This window comes from Carcharodon carcharias, chromosome 12, assembly GCF_017639515.1.
Source record: "Carcharodon carcharias isolate sCarCar2 chromosome 12, sCarCar2.pri, whole genome shotgun sequence".
Lineage (NCBI taxonomy): Eukaryota > Metazoa > Chordata > Chondrichthyes > Lamniformes > Lamnidae > Carcharodon > Carcharodon carcharias.
In genome coordinates, this window is record NC_054478.1 from 36,826,554 (window position 1) to 36,844,356 (window position 17,803).

General features: G+C 43.5%; 1 protein-coding gene across 5 annotated transcripts in view; it reads left to right on the forward strand.

The window, feature by feature from the left end:
• Positions 1-17,803, forward strand: part of orc4 (origin recognition complex, subunit 4) — an 80,064-nt gene that overhangs the window by 10,933 nt on the left and 51,328 nt on the right. For 4 of the 5 annotated variants that reach the window (XM_041201630.1, XM_041201632.1, XM_041201631.1 and 1 more), the window contains 2 exons: positions 2,916-2,989; positions 4,428-4,518. In XM_041201630.1, coding sequence (XP_041057564.1) covers positions 2,916-2,989; positions 4,428-4,518 — 165 coding nt within the window. Of the gene's footprint in view, positions 1-2,915; positions 2,990-4,427; positions 4,519-17,803 lie in introns of those variants that run through there. The other variant, XM_041201635.1, reaches the window with a different exon arrangement.

Genomic DNA, 17,803 nt, shown 5'->3' on the forward strand with positions numbered 1-17,803 from the left:
ATCTTCCAAAAAGCCAGCACAGGCTCAAGATTCTGTGATTATAACTCAAACTTCAAATGGCAGTAGCAACAGGGTTCACTCTACTCATGACCAGTGCATGGAAACCCTTGAGCAGATTCGCTCAACATAAGAAACCTGTTCCCAACTATCAGTTCAGTTCACACTTCGGCAGCGAGACTGTAGATTGCTCCTGCAAATATGGTAGCTGCATGAACGATATACAGTACCATATTAAATGTGACATTGACCATTAATATATCAATACTACTTTGATACTTGAGTTTGTCGATGTGTAAGCCACACTTGTGGCTAGCTACAAAATGTGAACATTGCAACAGTACTTGTTACACATTTGTGTTTGCTGGGCAGAAAACATGGAAATTACACAGAGGCTTTTGTATCTATAAGAACATAAATCGGAGCAGGAGTAGGCCATTCAGCCCTTCAAGCCTGTCCTGCCATTCAATCTGCCCCAGGCTTCAGCTCCTCATATCCCTCAACTCACTGATATTTCAAAAATCTATGTACCTCCTCTTTAGGTACTTTCAGTGATCTAGCCTTCACAACTCTCGGATAGAGAATTCCAGACATTCACTACCCTTTGAGAGAAGAAATCCCTTTGCATCTGGTTTAAATGAGCGTCCCCTTATTCTGTAACTATGTCCCCTAGTTTGAGATTTCCCCCACTAGTGGCAACATCTTAACATCAACCCTGTCAAGTCCCCTCAAAATCTTGTACGTTTCAATAAAATCACCCCTCATGCTTGTAAACTCTAATGAATAAAGGCCTAACCTGTTTAGCCGTTCTTGATAAGTCAACCTCTTGATCCCAGAAATCAGCCTACTGAATCTCTTTTGAACTGCCTCCAATGCCAGTATATCCTTTCTTAAATTCAGGGACCAAAACTAGAAACAATACTCCAGGTGTGGCCTCACCAACACCTTGTACAGTTGTAACAAGACTTCCCTATTTTTAAACTCCAACCCATTAGCAATACAGGACAAAATTCATTTGCCGCCTCAATTACTTGCTGCACCTGCATGTTAACTTTGTTTCATGCACAAGAACACCCAGATCCCCCTGTGCTGTAATTTTTTGGAGAGCCTCCATTTAAATAACAATCTGCCTTTTGATTCTTCCTGCCAAAGTGCGTGACCTCCCACTTTCCTACATGAAACTCCATCGACCAAGTTTTCGCCCACTGCTTAACTGATGTCCCCTTGTGGCTCCAGAGTGTCGGTGTCAGTTGGCCAGATTTACAGTTTTGTGCTGTGAATCCATTCTCATTGTGAAGTTAAGTTGCCTGAAGTAATTCTTGGTCAACCCTTGAAGCCGTTGGAAATGTAAGAACAAGAGTAGGCCATTCAGATCCTCAAGCCTTTTGTGCTATTCAGTGAGATCATAGCTGATCCCTATCCTAATTCCATTCATTTACTTTGGTACCATATCCCTCAGTAGCCTTGGTTAGCAAAAATGCATTGGTGTCAATTAGTTGGTTTTATGAGAAAGCGTTCCACACTCCAATCACCCTTCGGTTCCTAATAACCTAAGTGGGCTGTCTCTAATTTTTGAGTTTATGTCCTCGTGTCCTAGACTCTCCCACTAATGGGAAGGTTTCTCTCTATATCTATGTTATCAAACCCTTTCAAAATCATAGCCTCAATTCAAATCACCCCTTTTGTATATTCCAGGGAATGCAAGCCTGGTTTATTTAATCTCTCTCTTCACAATTTAATCCTTGGAGTCCTGGTAACATTCTGGTGAATCTTTGCACTCATTTCAAGGCTAGTATATCCTTTAAGGTACAGTGCTCAGAACTGTACACAATATTCTCGCTTTGCATAGCTGTAACAAAACTTTTATACATTATAGCTTTTCTCCTGAGCGAAACCTTTGACCATCTTGGTCTAGTAAAGAAAGCTGAAAAGTCCTTGATCCAGACCTTCTACCTATTATTGATTATTTTGGAACGTAATTTTTATTTTAAAAAATATATAAAGTAAATTAGTTTTAACTGATCTGGCTTATTACTATTTTGAAATCTATGTTAACTTTGAACTGATTTTGAAAAATAGCACTAGTAATTATTATACATTTGGATTCACCATTGGTGGTTTGTAATTAGTGACTAAGTCGTGGCAAGCCAGGAAATTGCAACTCGGGAGCAAAAATCCAGACCCAAGTGTCTTTTGCATACGTGACAACTCTTCCCTGTTGATACTTTTCCTTGCATGGGTTTCCACGTGATTTCTGCTTCTTCCTCTTCTGTATGTATTGGTTTATTTTTTGGTCTATTCCCAACAATTTCTTCATAGTGTTTATTTTTCCCCTCCCTTCTGCTTTCTTACTTTTTTTGAATTTTGCTATAAATTTGACTGTCCGTGGATCTGCAATTTACTGTAGTGGCAAAGTTAATAGTGTTGCTTCTAAATACCCCGAAATTTGCAAGAAACAAGTTACTGGATTAGTTACATTGATCGCCATCCTTTTTGCAACTCAAGTTGAAAAGTTTCTTGAACGCTAACTGAACCTAACATAAAATGCTTGGCAAGACTGTTCTTAAATCTTGAAATTCCAAGTGCTCCTTGGCCTCATTTCTGTCCTTGTTTCCCACCCCACCCCCATCCTCACCCCAATTTTTCCCTTTGTCGAACCTTTTACTGCTGGTGCAAAAAAGAGGCATAACTTTTTTTCAGCTAGAAATCTCTGTTCCTGGAATTCTTATTAACTGTCAAATAATGAGAGGCTTTTGTTTTGAAGCTTTCTACTTCAAAATGAACATTGGCGCCTTGCAATGAAATTACATGAGTGTAAATGAATGAAACATTAGTTTTTGCTTTTGAGAAAATATGTAAGTTTATGTAATGCCTGTTATTAACAACATAATCTTCCTTGTTTCTCATTGGATTAACAGGTTCACTTGATATTAAGAGCACGATTCTGCCACCATCTCCCTGGTAAACTGTTTGGAGTAGAAGCTCAGTACAAGTAAGTGGTTTTTGTCTGAAACAGCAGTATCGTATAGTGCTTCACTGGCAAAGCTAGCATTTATTGCCCATCCTCAATTACCCTCAAAGGTGGTGGTGTTTAATACCTCGAACTACTTCAGTCCATGTTGTTTCTGTACACCCGTCTTGCTGCTTGGTAAGGAGCTCCAGGTTCTTGACTGAGCGACAGTGAAGAAAAACATTTCCATGTCAGGATGGTGTATGCCTCTGAGAGGAACTTTCAGGTGGCGTAGTCCCATGTATCTACTGCCCTTTTCCTTATAGGCAGTAGAGGTTGGGGCTTTTGGAAAGTGCAGTTGAAGAAAACTTGGTGAGTTGCTGCATTGCACCTTGTAGGTGGCATGTACTATTGCTACTGTGGGCTGGTGCTGGAGAGAGTGAATGATTAAGGTGGTGGATGTGTGAAAAACCTGTCCTCAATTTCCCTCTAATCCCTCCACTGATATTTACTTTATTTCTACTTTAACTCCATGCCTGCTGGGTATTGACCTCTCTACTAACAGAAATATGCCCTTCCTATCTATGCCCTTCCTATCTATTCTTTCTCTGCCCCTCATAATTTTGTACATCTCAACTAAATCTCTCCTCAACCTCCTCTGTAACAAAGGAAGTAGACCCGGGCTATCTGATCTTTCCTCAAATTCTTCATTCCTGGCAGCGTTGTTGTAAATCCTCTCTGTACCCTCTTTAGTGCAATTGTATCCTTTCTGTATTATGGTAACTAGAACTACACATGATACTCTACTGTGCCCTAACTAATATTTTATACAGTTCCAGTATAACCTTCTCATTCTTAGATTCTATGCCTCCAGCTAATAAAGTATTCCACATGCTTCTTCTACTGCCTTCTCTACCTGCCCTTCCGTCTTCAGGGATCTGTGAACATGCATTCCTGTATATTTCCAGAATTTTTTATTTTTAATCCGTTTGTACTTCTAACCATCATGCCAGTGACCTCCTACAGTAAATTCAAATGATCAGTTAGACATAACCTACCAGTTATAAATGCTAATTCTTGATCAGTTCAAACTGTGGCTCTGCCTCATGATAAATTGGTTTCAAGCAATGTTTCTATTTTGAAACATACATTTATTGTTTTGTGTAAGTACACAAATGTTGAAAAGCATTTAGCAGCATATGAAAATATGGAATTATGCAGCACATCCGCACAGATCAGGAAATCAAGTATACCACAAGGTTCAGTTATCTGTTCAGCATATTCTTAGTGCATATACATTTGATATGTGTTAGGAACATTGGAGTAGGCCATTTGGCACTTTGAGCCTGCTCCACCATTCAATAAGATCATGGCTGATCTGGTTGTGGTCTCAGCTTGACTTTCCTGTCTTTCCCCCATATTCCTTGACTCCCTTGCCTAACAAAAATCGGTCTAACTGTGTTGCTTTGCTGTTTTTCAGAAATTTGATGGATCTTCTAAAACAAACAGCGGTTTATGGGGAGAGCAATTCTGTCCTGATTGTTGGTCCCCGGGGAGCAGGAAAAACTATGGTATGTGTTTCTTGTGTAACTTGCTCTGTATTACAGTACTCTTGTTGAGGCAAAATGCTATGTCAAGTTTCAGGAGGTGGGGTTGGTGTGAAGCAATTATAGTCACTTTGGCTGTAGTAAGAAAGTATCATTGCCTTCAGTGACATTTAAATTTGCTTGCTTTTAATTGTTTTTTCTGCATTGAACCACTGGATGGATCAATGCAAAACCAGGGGAGGAAAATATATGCTCCTCTTGAGGCTGAAGAGGAAATATTTCAGCAGTTGAAATACTGAAGTACTGAACCTTTATTAAAATATAAGGTTCGGCTGGAAGAGATAGCCACAATAGGGATGGGTGAAACCATTAACGAATTTACAGGCTGGAATGAGAGTTTTTAAAGAGGATTCGGAGCTTTTATAAGCCCGAGACGACAGGTGATGGATGAGTTGGACGTGGTACATGATAAGATGTAGGAAACAGTTTTGGATGGGCTGATATTCATGTAGTGTACAGGACATGAGGCTGCGAGGAAAGCTTTGGAATATCAGAGTCTGCAGATCACTGTCAAGGATAAATATTTCAGCAGAGATGGGCTGAGGTGGAATGGACATTTGTTCTAGAGATCGTCTTAATGGAGAGGATATGGGATCAGGAGCTTGGCTTGAGGTAGACTAGGTTGTTATTAATTTGGTTATAACCTTGAGCGAGCATCTTTCTCTAGTTTCTCTCCTATGTGCCCCTCTCTGAGCTCAGCTTGGCTATGGAACAAACCTTCTGCTCCCTCAACCCTATTTGCACCAAACTGCTGGCCATCCAGCTTCCCTTCCTGTTAGCTGATAATATGAATAGTTCTCTGTCCTCTGGCACTGAGCCCTTTCCCTTCAAATTTGCCTGCATCACCCCCTGCTCAAAAGAAAAAACAGATTTGTACCTCTGCCACATAGTCTGTAAACAGAGGCGGCAAAAGAGTTGAGATGTGATGGTGTGAAGCTGGGTATTGTTATCAAGAACGTAAGAAGTAGGAGTCTGCTCCACCATTCAATACAATCTTGGCCGATCTTGGGCTTCAAATCTACTTTCTTGTCTGCTCCCATATTCCTTGATTTCCAAATTTGGTCTTCGTTGCACCTCTGCTTCAGGTATACAAATAGTCATTTGGTAGTGCAGAACTTAAATATTGCCGAAAAAAGGGACATGTCTAAACTTTTCGTCTTGCGCTCATCAGGACACTCACAAAAATACCAATATAAAGGGGAAAACATCAATTTTTACTGTGTGTGAAGAAATTACTGATTGGTTGGCAAGTGGCGTTGCCATGGAGAATGCCTCACTGATGAAGACTAACAGTTAACTGCCAAGTATTGTTTGAAATTTAAACCAGGCAGTTTGACCCTGATTGCTCAAGGCCTTGCCCTGAGGAATGAATCAGTGAATTGCTGTCATTTATTTGGTTTAGCTGAAACAGGTGCAATGTATGTATATACATATGAACGTATGTGTGAATTAGGAGCAGGAGTTTGCCACTCGGCCCCCTCAAGTCTGCTCCGCCATTCAATAAGATCATGGCTGATCTGAATGTAATCTCAACCCCACATTCCTGCCTACCCCCGATAACCTTTCACTCCCTCGTTAATTAAGACTCTATCTAGCTTTCCTTAAAAATATTCAAAGACTATGCTTCCACTGCCTTTTGAGGAAGAGAGTTCCAAAGATTTACAACCCTCTGAGAAAAAATTTTCTCCCCATCTGTCTTAAATGAGCGACCCCTAGTTTTTAAACTGTGACCCCTAGTTCTAGATTTTCCCACAAGAGGAAACATCCTCTCCACATCCACCCTGTCAAGGCCTCTCAGGATCTTAAAGGTTTCAATTAAGTTGCCTCTTACTCGTCTAAATTCCAGTGGATACAAACCTAACCTGTCCATTCTTTCCTCATCAGACAGCCCCACCATAAGACAGCCCATACCTGGTATTAAACTAGTAAACCTTCTCTGAACTGCTTCTAACGTGTTTACATCTTTCTGGCTGCAAAGAATAGGGCCCTGTGTAGTAATATATATGTAGCTTCCAGAACATGCAAATGCGGCACATTCCGTGTCCGACTGACAATCTCTGTGATTGCAACAAAGCTTCATACAATTGTAGCAAGACTACTTTTTTTCTTGTACTGTAATCCCCTTGCAATAAAAGCCAACATGCCATTTGCTTTCCTAATTGCTGTACCTGCAAGCTAACATCCTATTATCTTTGTACAAGTATACCCAAGTCCTTCTGAACATCAACATTTACAAGTTTTATGCTGTTTAAAAAAACATTCTGCTTTTCAATTCTTATGACTAAATTGAATAACCTCACACCTCCCCACATTGTACTCCATCTACCACCTTGTTGCCCACTCACTTAACCTGAGTGTATCTCCAATTCCATGAGACCTTCTCTAGTGTATTAATCTTTTGTGTGGCATCTTATTGAATGCTTTTTGGAAATCTAAGTATAGTACATCTATTCATTCTCCTTTATTTGTCCGACTCGTTAGACCTTCAAAAAAACTCTAAGTTTGTCAAATGGGATTTACCTTCAGTAAAACCATGCTGACTTGTTCTAATCATATCATGCTTTTCGAAGTGCATTGTTAAGACTTCCCTAATAATAGATTCCAGCACTTTCCTGGCAACTAATTTGAGGCCCTCTGGCCTATAGTTCCCTATGTTCTCTCTCCCTCATTTCTTTAATAGTGGGGTTATATTTGCTAATTTCCAGTCTTCTGGGACTATTTCAAAGCCTAGTGAATTTTGGAAAACCACAGGCAGTGCCTCCACTACCTCTGCAGCTTTCTCTTTTTAGAACCCTTACATAGGATTTTAGGAACAGGAGTAAGGTATTTGGCCCACTGAGCCTGCTTGACTATTCAATTAGATCATGGCTCAAAATCCACCTCAATGCTACTTCCCTGCACTACTCCCATATCCCTTGATGTCATTAGCATCCAGAAATTTATCATTTTCAGCCTTTAACAGGCTCAATGATTGAGCTTCCACAGCCCTATGGGGTAGAGGATTCCAAAGATTCACCAAGCAGAAGAAATTCCTCCTCATTTTGGCCTTAAGTGGCTTGCTCCTTATTTTGAGAATATGTCTCCTGGTTCTGGACTCACCAGCCAGGGGAAACATCCTATCCACATCTACCCTGTCACGCCTTGTAAGAATTCTGTATGTTTCAATGAGATAACATTTCATTCTTCACAACACGAGAGAATACAAACCCGGTTTCCTCAATCTGTCCTCATAGATCAGGGGTTAGTCTAGTGAACTTCCATTACACTCCCTCTGTGGCATGTGTGATGGAGACCTGGGGATTTGTAGGATTTTGGTGCTTCGAGTTTCTCCAATAATTTTTCTCTGCTGATATTAATTAACTTAAATTTCTCATTTGTTAGCCTCCATTTCTTGTATGTAACTTGGGCCTTCTACTGTGAAAACAGGCACAAAATATTTTATCTGCCTTGCCATTTCCTCGCTCCTCATGATAATTTCCTCTGCTTTTGCTTCTAATGGACCAATAATAATCCAGTTACTCGCTTTTTAATATACTTAACAGATTTTAAGATCTTTTTCATGTTCCAGGCTAGTTTACTCTCATTCTATTTTTTCCACTTTTTATCAACTTTGGTTTCTAACACACTTCCAATCCTCAGACTACTTACTTTTTTTTGCAATATTGTAAGCCTCTTCTTTCAATCTAATACTATCCTTAACCACCTAGTAAGCCATGGATCTTTCTTGCTGAGTCTTTGTCCTTGAAAGGAATGTTTTATTCTTGAACATTTTGAACTTATAAAAAATGTTTCCCACTGTTTATTTACCAACATACCTTGTAGCCTATTTGACCAGTCATCCTTAGCCTGCTCTCCCCTCATATATCATGTCATTGGCTTTAAGTTTCAGATTTTTGTAAGTGACTGGAAAATGTCATTTTCAAACTTAATGTGGAATTTAACTATATTATGATCACTATTCCCCAGTAGATTTTTAAATATGACATTGCTAATTAAGTCTGCCTCATTGCACAGTACTCAATCTAAAATAGCTTTATTCTTAGTTGGCTTCACAACATTTTCCTCCAAGAAACTGTCTCAAAAGCATTCAGCAAACTTATCTTCAGACCACCTTTGCTAATTTTATTGGTCTAATCGGTAGGAAAATTAAAGTCCTGTAGTACCTTTTTTTAATTTAACCCAAATGCTCTTTCTTACTTCTGAGTAGTGAATTTATATTACCGCACAGCCGTTGCTTCAAATCTGAGAGTATTATTTCAAGGGATTTAGAAAAACGCACATTGTATTACCACTTGGAGTCCCATACTGTGTAAAAGGCTGCGCCCATTTGTAATCAGATAATTAAACAGTGTGAGCATGGCAATTACTATTTCTAGCAAAAGCTGAAGTGACTACACATGTTTTTAGGTGTTGGTTTTGTTTTTAAGGCCTGGTTATTATATTTGCCTCTGTTTTTGAAATTACTCAATACTGCAATTGGGCTTCCAAAGTGATAGATGTCTGCACCTTGCATATCTAGAGTGGACAGTGACTCAACAGATAAAACTGGCTTTTTAAAAAAAATCTCTGAAACATACCATTCTGCTTTTGTGAAATGCTTTACAATCCTAATTGACCTTTGAAAGAGTTTAGATATCATAGAATAAAACATATTAATAACTTGTGCAGTTAGTCATTGACCATATAAATACTCTAATTCCTGTAAAAGCCATGATTTAATTTTATTATTTATTTCCTACCATAGACAGTTATATCTGCCCCTGTTTCTATTTGACATTCCTGAATATTTAAATTCTGTGAATTCTTGTGCCTCCTTTGCTTTAGCCTGGATGTCTGACTCTCAAGGTTGAGGTCTTTCAGAAAGCAGAACAAACATTGCTGAATAACATTTTCCCTGGTATGTGTGTAGTGAAAGGAAGGCATTTGTAAAGCTTAAAACAACAAGGAGCATTTGGAACCTGCATTGTGAACATGCATCGTCCTTGTTGCAGGAGGCACTCGGGTGAATGTAACACTCATAATGTATTTTTTTCCCTTGGCTTATTGTATAACAAAAATATAACATTACGAAGGCCCATAAGTATTTGCTCAATAGCTTCAGTGCTTTAACTGAGACCCTTTGAACAGTTGAGGAGTGTATTCCCTTTACAATCACACCAAAATGAACCTAATTGCGGGCAAGGTCGATGACCATCTTTGAACTTAAACAATTTTAAGAAATAGCTACTTGAATGAACCCTATCCAAACCAAATAATGAAGCCAAAGATCATGTGCAGTGCACTGTTATTATTCCTGTAGTTTATTGAAATAGGAAATTTATTACTAATCTTTCGTACACAATCTACTTTTTCATCCTTTTCTTATCCATATTTTAAAATAATTACAAAGGCAGGTGACATCGTTGCCCTTCAAAATGTTTATGTAACAAAAATAACCATGCCTGTTTTAACAAGTCTTTCATAGGTACCAACAGCTGATATAATTGGGATTTTAATTTCCTTCAAGTAAATTGATAAATAAATAAACATAACTAAATGTTTCAAACATTCCTTGGCTGTTATGAGGGCAAGTGACCCACCCAAGTGGACAGGGAAAAGAGTAATACTTAAAGTGAAAGCAATGGGAATTTGAGGTAAAGCCTGGGACTGACTAAGAAATTTGTGGGAAGGTAATAAGGAGAAACAATAGAGAAATGGAGTCTGGGTGGAGGAAAATTCCACATGGACTGCCATAGATGTCAGTAATAGAACCCTTGCTGTTTCTAATGTACATTAACAACCTGGATTATGCAGCTCAATGCAAACTGCACAAATTTGTAAATGCTCAAACTGTTGGGAGAATGGAGTGGGTTGGGTATGTGTTATAAAAATTGCAGTTCAATGTAAGGAGGCAGTTAGTTGAATTGCAGGACTCAGCCAAGGATCTAGAGTATGACTGGATTAAAACGTGTAAGTGGTTAGTCTGTTATCATGGTTTTATCTCAGGATTTGTTAGCTTCTTACTCCAGAAGAGATCTTGCTGGAGGCAATGGTCCTTTGTTGAAAACACATTTATCTACACACTAACTAGTTACAAAGATTAAGTAATACCAAGACATAGCTGGAGCTGCTGTAAGATGCTTCTCGGTTATCTTCAAGTGAGCGATGTCACTATGACAGCTCCTTACACACATGCCCAGTAGCTATCATTAGAGTTAACCCTTTCTCTACATCTCTCCCCAAATTCACTCTGCCCAGAAACTTAACCTCATATATACAATTTACAGTTTCCATCCAACTCCTACTTCTTCCCTCACTGCCACCTACCTCTTCCCACCCCCAAAACAAGTTGCTTTTGCCAAAGACATCTATTCCCAACAGTGTTCTCTGCTCCCTTGGAGGACATGTGTGTTCCCTTATCATCACCTCGGAAGGCAAAAACATTGGGGATAGCAGCTTCTCACGACAGCTGGCTCCTGGGCTGTGACACTTAGGATGACCTGAATGCAAAGGCAGTGAAGACCAATCATGAAGAAACTGATTCAAGGGAGAGCCATTCAGGACTCGAATGATCACAACTCCTTCAAAAGGAAGACAATGTACTGAAATTCACCCTTTCATCATCTTCTGTGTTGCACATTGGGAAAGGTGAAAGGACTACCTTGACAGAACAAAGCATTTTCAGCTCCTATGAAGAACTTTGCAGTTGTGATACAGCTGCAGTGACAATGAGAAGCATTCAATACCTGAGAGAGGAATGAATCTGGTAGATGAAAAGAAGAATGAAGAACATCCTGAAGACACTGCAGGAAACTTCCCAACTCCTCTTAAGATAGGAATTTCTCTTTCTATAGGAAGTGGTATCACATCTACATGTGCTTCAGCGTGGGGCTGCAACGCTCCAGACAATGAGACCTTGGGGTCAACCGCAGAAAGTAGGATTGCACCATCATGGAATAAACTTCAGGGCCAAGGTCTATTGGAATTTTCTGAGTAGTGCTTTGGCTTATAAACTTGCTAGAAAGTTCAACATGAGCATCAGATGTTTTTATTACAAGCCCTGGTAGTAATAGGCAAGATCACTAGTGTTAGTACTTCAGATAGTTGCTTTGTAGCCGACTTTTTATTTGATGCTGTGGCCATTTCCTTGGATGCGGAACAATATTTATAGACTTATGTGCAGCAATATGTTCACATTCTTTTGTTGCACCATTTCTAATGTCTAAGTCACTCTCTGTGGCTTGGTAGCCTGTGTGAATGCAAATAGTTGGGTTTGCAATTCAGCTTTCTCTTTTAGGAAGTTAGCCTTCTCTAGCTCATGCTTAACTGTTAATATTTTCAAACTCCATTTGATGCTCGACTTTAAGTTTTCCTAAGGTACTCTTCACCTGTAGAAACTCTGTAGTTTGGGCCTCTGCTTCTTTATTGAAGAAAGCTTGAATATTTCCATGGCTTGCTGATGAGTTCCAAGTGCAGGCTCTAGCTTACATTTGTATGGATTAATAACCTCTGAATTTTCACTATTTATTATGATCCAATTTGGACTCTGATGAAGAGTCATACGGACTCGAAATGTTAACTTTGTCTTCCTCTCCACAGATGCTGTCAGACCTTCTGAGTTTTTCCAGCTATTTTTGTCTCAGACTCCACTCAGTGCCTGATCACTGCTGAAGCAATCAACAAAGCATATGAAATAATGAACAACATATAGTCGTTGAAGCAGTAGAGTTCAAGCTGGAAAAGGTCTGCTTAAAACTCTGTGGTGCTCTGGTCAGACTATACCTTTATGTCCAGTTCTGATCATGGCAAGCATTGATGCCTTGGAGGAAGTTCACGGATTGAATGATAAAATGATTTGAAGACTGAGGGCGGAATTTTCTGAGCCTGCTGATAGGTGGCCTGTGCAGAAAATATGGCTGAGGGTGCACTGGGGGCAAGTGCTGGCCAGTCTCTGAGGTGACTGCTGAGGGAGGGGTAGGTTCTGGGGGCAAGCCCTGGCCAGCCTCGGAGGTGGGGTCGGTGGTGTCAAGTGCTGCCCTGGCGCTGCATCTCATGCACATGCAATCGAAGAAGGGGGCAGGGTAAGCGAGGGAAATGGCCACGCATTAGGGATACCTGTATAAACTGACCATGCCTCTGCAACTAAGACAGATCAGGCACAGCCACAGTGACACGATTGGGGTCACGCTGCTATGCAAGCATTGCGGAGGCACCAAAGAGCCACCAAGCGCTCCAGACCTTAACCCATCCCCCCGCCAGCTCAGACTTCGAGTCCTCCACCACTTTATTGGACCACGGAGCAGTTGGACTGCACACATTGTACAATCTCCTAGCCAACGCTGGCCATGTAGCAGTCACTACTGGAGGCGCTGATAGCCCCTTGCACTCTCAGCATCCTGGTTTGGTCCAGTATCCCCCATGTTGCAGATTGACAGGGCAGCCACGTAGCGCCCTCCCCTCTGGTATCCGAGGGGTGACCAGCATTAAGTGGCGGTCATATGGGGCCAGGAAAGGTGCTAGGTACAGCCATGGTAACCATGGCACTCACGCACTCACTTTCATGCTGCAGGAGGACCATGTCAGGATCATGGATCCTGTTGACCTGGCTGTATGCCTGATGGACTGCAGAGACTGTAGAAGATAGAGGAGAGAGCGACTAAGGCTCCTGGCTGCACAAAGGCAGGAGCAGCAACCTCATGAACAAGGGGTAGTAGGGACTCCTGCACCCGCTGCCCAGGAGTGACAGTGAGTGGTGTGTCTGGTTGGCACCTAGGGACACCCAGGATCTATAGATGCCACGTGCCATTCCTGCGGATGACTGAGCACCTGTGTTGCCGACGACTGCGCATGTCCAGGGACCTGGTGGCTCGCATCTGCCACTTACTTCAGGACTTGACACCAAGGGAACATGGTGGGCCACTGTGAAAGTGACTATGGTACTCAGTTTCTATGCCCGTGGCTCCTTTCAGGGGTTCACAGGTGACCTCTGTGGGATTTCACAATCTGCCACCCACAAATGCATCCATGAGGTCACGGATGCCATCTTTTCCATGGCACACAACTTTTGTGCATTTTGCCCAGGACCGGGACAGCATGTGTGCAAGGGCTATTGGATTTGCCCTGATCTCAGGATCCCCACAGGTGCAGGGTGCAATTGACTGCACTCGTGTAGTGCTCAGGTCTCCATCACTATACTCTGGACTTCATCAACTGCAAGGGCTTCCACTCACTGAACATGCAGCTGGTATGCGACCACCAGAAACGCATCCTACAGGCATGCACACGGTTTCCAGGGAGTATCCACAATGCCCACATCCTGAGTCTCTCTCAGATCCCTGCCATCTTCCAGAGTTCACAGAGGCTGCAGGGTTGGCTCCTTGGGGACAAGGGCTACTCGCAGAAGCTGTGGCTTAAGACACCCGTGTGGCGACCTCAGGCTGCAGCGGAGCGACGCAGTAATGAGGCTCATGCATCAACTCGCAACTTGGTGGAGCAGACCATCGGGATGCTGGGATGCGATTCAGGTGCCTGGGCCAGTCTGGTGGAGCCCTGCTGTACAGTCCACAGAGGGTATCACGCATCGTCGTCATCTGCTACTTCCTTTACAGCCTGGCGCTGCAATGGGGTGAGGAGCTGGCTGAGGATGAGATGGAGGAGCTGCATGTCGCTGCCTCCTCTGAGGAGGGCGCTGACAGGGATGAGGGTGAGGGGGTCCTTGGTAACAACAGGGATGAGGCCAAAACATTGTATGTTTTCAAGAAAGAGTTAGATATAGCTCTTGGGGCGAAAGGGATGAAAGGGTGTGGGGAGAAAGTGGGAGCAGGCTATTGAGTTGGATGATCAGCCATGATCATAATGAATGGCAGAGCAGGCTCGAAGGGCCAAATGGCTTATTCCTCCTATTTTCTATGTAGATGAGGCAGGTGCACTCAGGAGGCCCTCCATAGCTGACAGTTTAAGACCATAAGACATAGGAGCATAAATTAGGCCATTCAGCCCATCAAGTCTGCTCCGCCATTCAATCATGGCTGATAGGTTTCTCAACCCTATTCTCCCGCCTTCTCCCTGTAACCTTTGATCCCCTTATCAATCAAGAACCTATCTATCTCGGTATTAAATACCCTCAATGAGCTGGCCTCCACAGCCTTCTGTGGCAATGAATTCCATAGATTCACCACTCTCTGGCTAAAGAAGTTTCTCCTCATCTCTGTTCCCTTTACTCTGAGGCTGTGCCCTCGGGTCCTAGTCTCTCCTACTAATGGAAACATCTTCCTCACGTCCACTCTATCCAGGCCTTTCAGTATTTTGTAAGTTTCAATCAGATCCTCCCTCATCCTTCTAAACTCCATCGAGTATAGACCCAGAGTCTTCACATGTTCCTCATATGTTAAGCCTTTAATTCCTGGGATCTTTCTCGTGAACCTCCTCTGGACCATCTCCAGGGCCAGCACATCCTTCCTGAGATACGGGGCCCAAAATTGCTCACAATATTCTAAATCTGGTCTGACCAGAGCCTTATAAAGCCTCAGCAGCACATCCCTACTTTTATATTCTAGTCCTCTCGAAGTAAATGCCAACATTGCATTTGCCTTCCTAACTACTGATTCAACCTGCAAGTTAACCTTGAGAGAATCTTGGACTAGGACTCCCAAGTTCCTTTGCACTCCAGACTTCTGAATTCTCTCCCCATTTTAGAAAATAGTCTATGCCTCTATTCGTGGAGGATGATGACGACATGCAGATCCCCACATTGCAGTTGAGAACGTTTAACTCCAGTCTGGCTTATCTCAGCGCCAATACCCTCAGTGAGAAAGCTCCTGTCATGGAGATACACTGGAGGCCCTAATAGTCGCTCGATTGCAGAAGGTTATTGACAACATGCAGTGAGGATGCTCCGTAGATCTTCACATGTCCTCGGCGAATGTCTGGCTGAGGGAGCAGCTCGCGTGCCCTTCAGGAGCTGGTGCACAGCATCACTGGTCACAGATGCTGGTGTGAAGTGGGCCAGCCCCACCTTAAAGGTGCTGAGAGCACAGAGAATGAGAGTATTCTGTGGTGCCTGCCCACTTCATTCTGGCAGCAATGCCCAGCACTGCTGAGGTGCAGGCATCAGTAATGTTTCCAGGGAGTATGAGGCTGGACCATCACTATGGTCTGAAGGCCGCACAGGGAAGTAGCCCTGGACGAGACACCTGCCTTTTATCTCTTGTGCAGAAAGCTTTCACACCTGAGTGACAAGAACATTGCCCATCAGAACAAGGAGCCAAAGGCAGGGAGGCATTCTTGGGAGTTTATTAACAATAGTGAACATTTTGTACAAGTGATTAACGCCTGTGCCCAGGCTCTGCAACAAATTCTCCTTAACTATCCTAAACCTGCTGCCTGGATACCCAAAGCGGAGGTGGAGGCAGCCTGTTGACTGTGACGACTTTGGCGGGTGTCCTCTGGAGGATCGAGACCTGGAGGGCCCCGGCCTGCTTTCAGGGCCCAGCTGTGTGGCAGTGGCACCCTCCCCGGCCTGTGAAGCTGGATCTGCGCAGGTCACAGGAAGAGAGGAGTCAAATGGGTCAGTCACTCCCAGAGTCACCTGGGTGGATGGCCCTGGAGTGTGTACCTGCTGATCCTCCTCCCTATGGGTGCCTGAGGGTCCCTGGCTGACTCCGTGATTGGAAGGGGTAATTGGAGTGAGATCGAGCTGCCCAATGCCCCTCTCGTATCCACACTGTTTGAGGCCAACTATGGCACCAGCAATGGAGTTAAGCCCACGCAGCATTGACGTCCTGGACCAAGGTCCCCATGGCAGCCGCCATCCTGCCAGTGTTGACCTCGGTGCATTGCAATGCCGGTGCCATCACCTCAGCCTGAAGACGGACGGACTCCTCAATTGTGCCTTGCAATCTGAGGAGTGCAGCGGCCATCCCTTCCTGACATTCCTGAGCTTGCCTTTGCAGCTCCAGTAGCTGTGCCATGACCAAGTCCAGAGGCTTGTCATCTGACTTGGACTCAGCAAAGTTCTGGCCTCCAGCAGTCCTCCGAGTGCTGGAGACCTGAGAAATCCCTGCTGCTGTCTGCTGTGGATCACAAAGTGCAATGTACTCACCAGATTGTGGTCCTGAGGCTATTCTACAGCTAGGTCTTACCGAGGTGTGTATCTCTGTGCTGGTGGAGGGTGTGGGTTAGCGCTGTGATGGGACTTCAGGGAGGGTGCTTCAGATTCCTCTTCAGAGCTTGCTTGGAGACTCTGGGTCATGGATTCCGTCTGCTGCTTCCCAAATGTACCTGCGAAAGCAAGGGAACATAATTGGTGCATAGCAGTGGCCTGTGAAAGAGGACACATCACTCACAGCAAGGTTGTCTGATGGATGTTGCACTGCTGGATCATCACCTGGTAGAGCATTGCCAACCTCACTACCAGCACAGGACCGGTCCTGGTCATTGCTGGCCAGCTGGATGGCTCAGTTCTCAAATTATGTGAGAACTTTGATTTCCAGCATCCCTCCACATGTCTGCGACATTTCCCTCCTGTTGTGAGCCAGTTTGTCCTACAAGGATAGAGATGGGTAGTGTGTATCAGGAAGCCTGCCAGACCAGATGATAAGTATGCCTGTCCTGTTTGGGTGGTGAGTGGTCCCATGTATGCGATGAGGGTAATGATGGTGATGTGTCTTGCACTGGCAGTTTATTGAGGGCCCTGTAGGGGTGTGATGGGTTTGAGTGTGTAAGTAGGGAGTGATGAAAAGTGTAACTTACCTTGGCAGAATGGAGGAGATCATTCATCCTTTTGCAGCACTGGGTGGCTGCCCTCTTCTGAAGGATGTTGGCGCTGACCACCGCTGTCACACCAAGCTGGGTTGGTGACATTGCTCCCCATCCTGCCGCTAGAGTGGGATTAGAGCACATCCTGACGAGCCATGGCATCCAGCAGTTGCTTGAGGGACCTGTCACTGAAGCAGGGGGCTGGAGTCTTTTTGCCTTTGCAGGCTGTATTTCCCAGGCAGTGGTGGTGAGCTGGTGACGATGAGCGCTTTGCTGGTGGATGTCTTTTAAAGATGGCGGCCGGCGTGATGCAAAAGCGGGGTGATGGCGAGCAGGCGAGTGAGAGCCCATCCGCCATGGAAATGGCATGTTTTGCGGGAGTGAATATATAATGAGGCGGCTTGGGAAGATACAGCATGAAAACCCGCCATTTTCATTGGCAGGTACGACTCTGTTTTTACTCGCCTGCTTCTGCACTTAGTGGAATTCTGGGAAAATTCAGTCCTGAATTTTG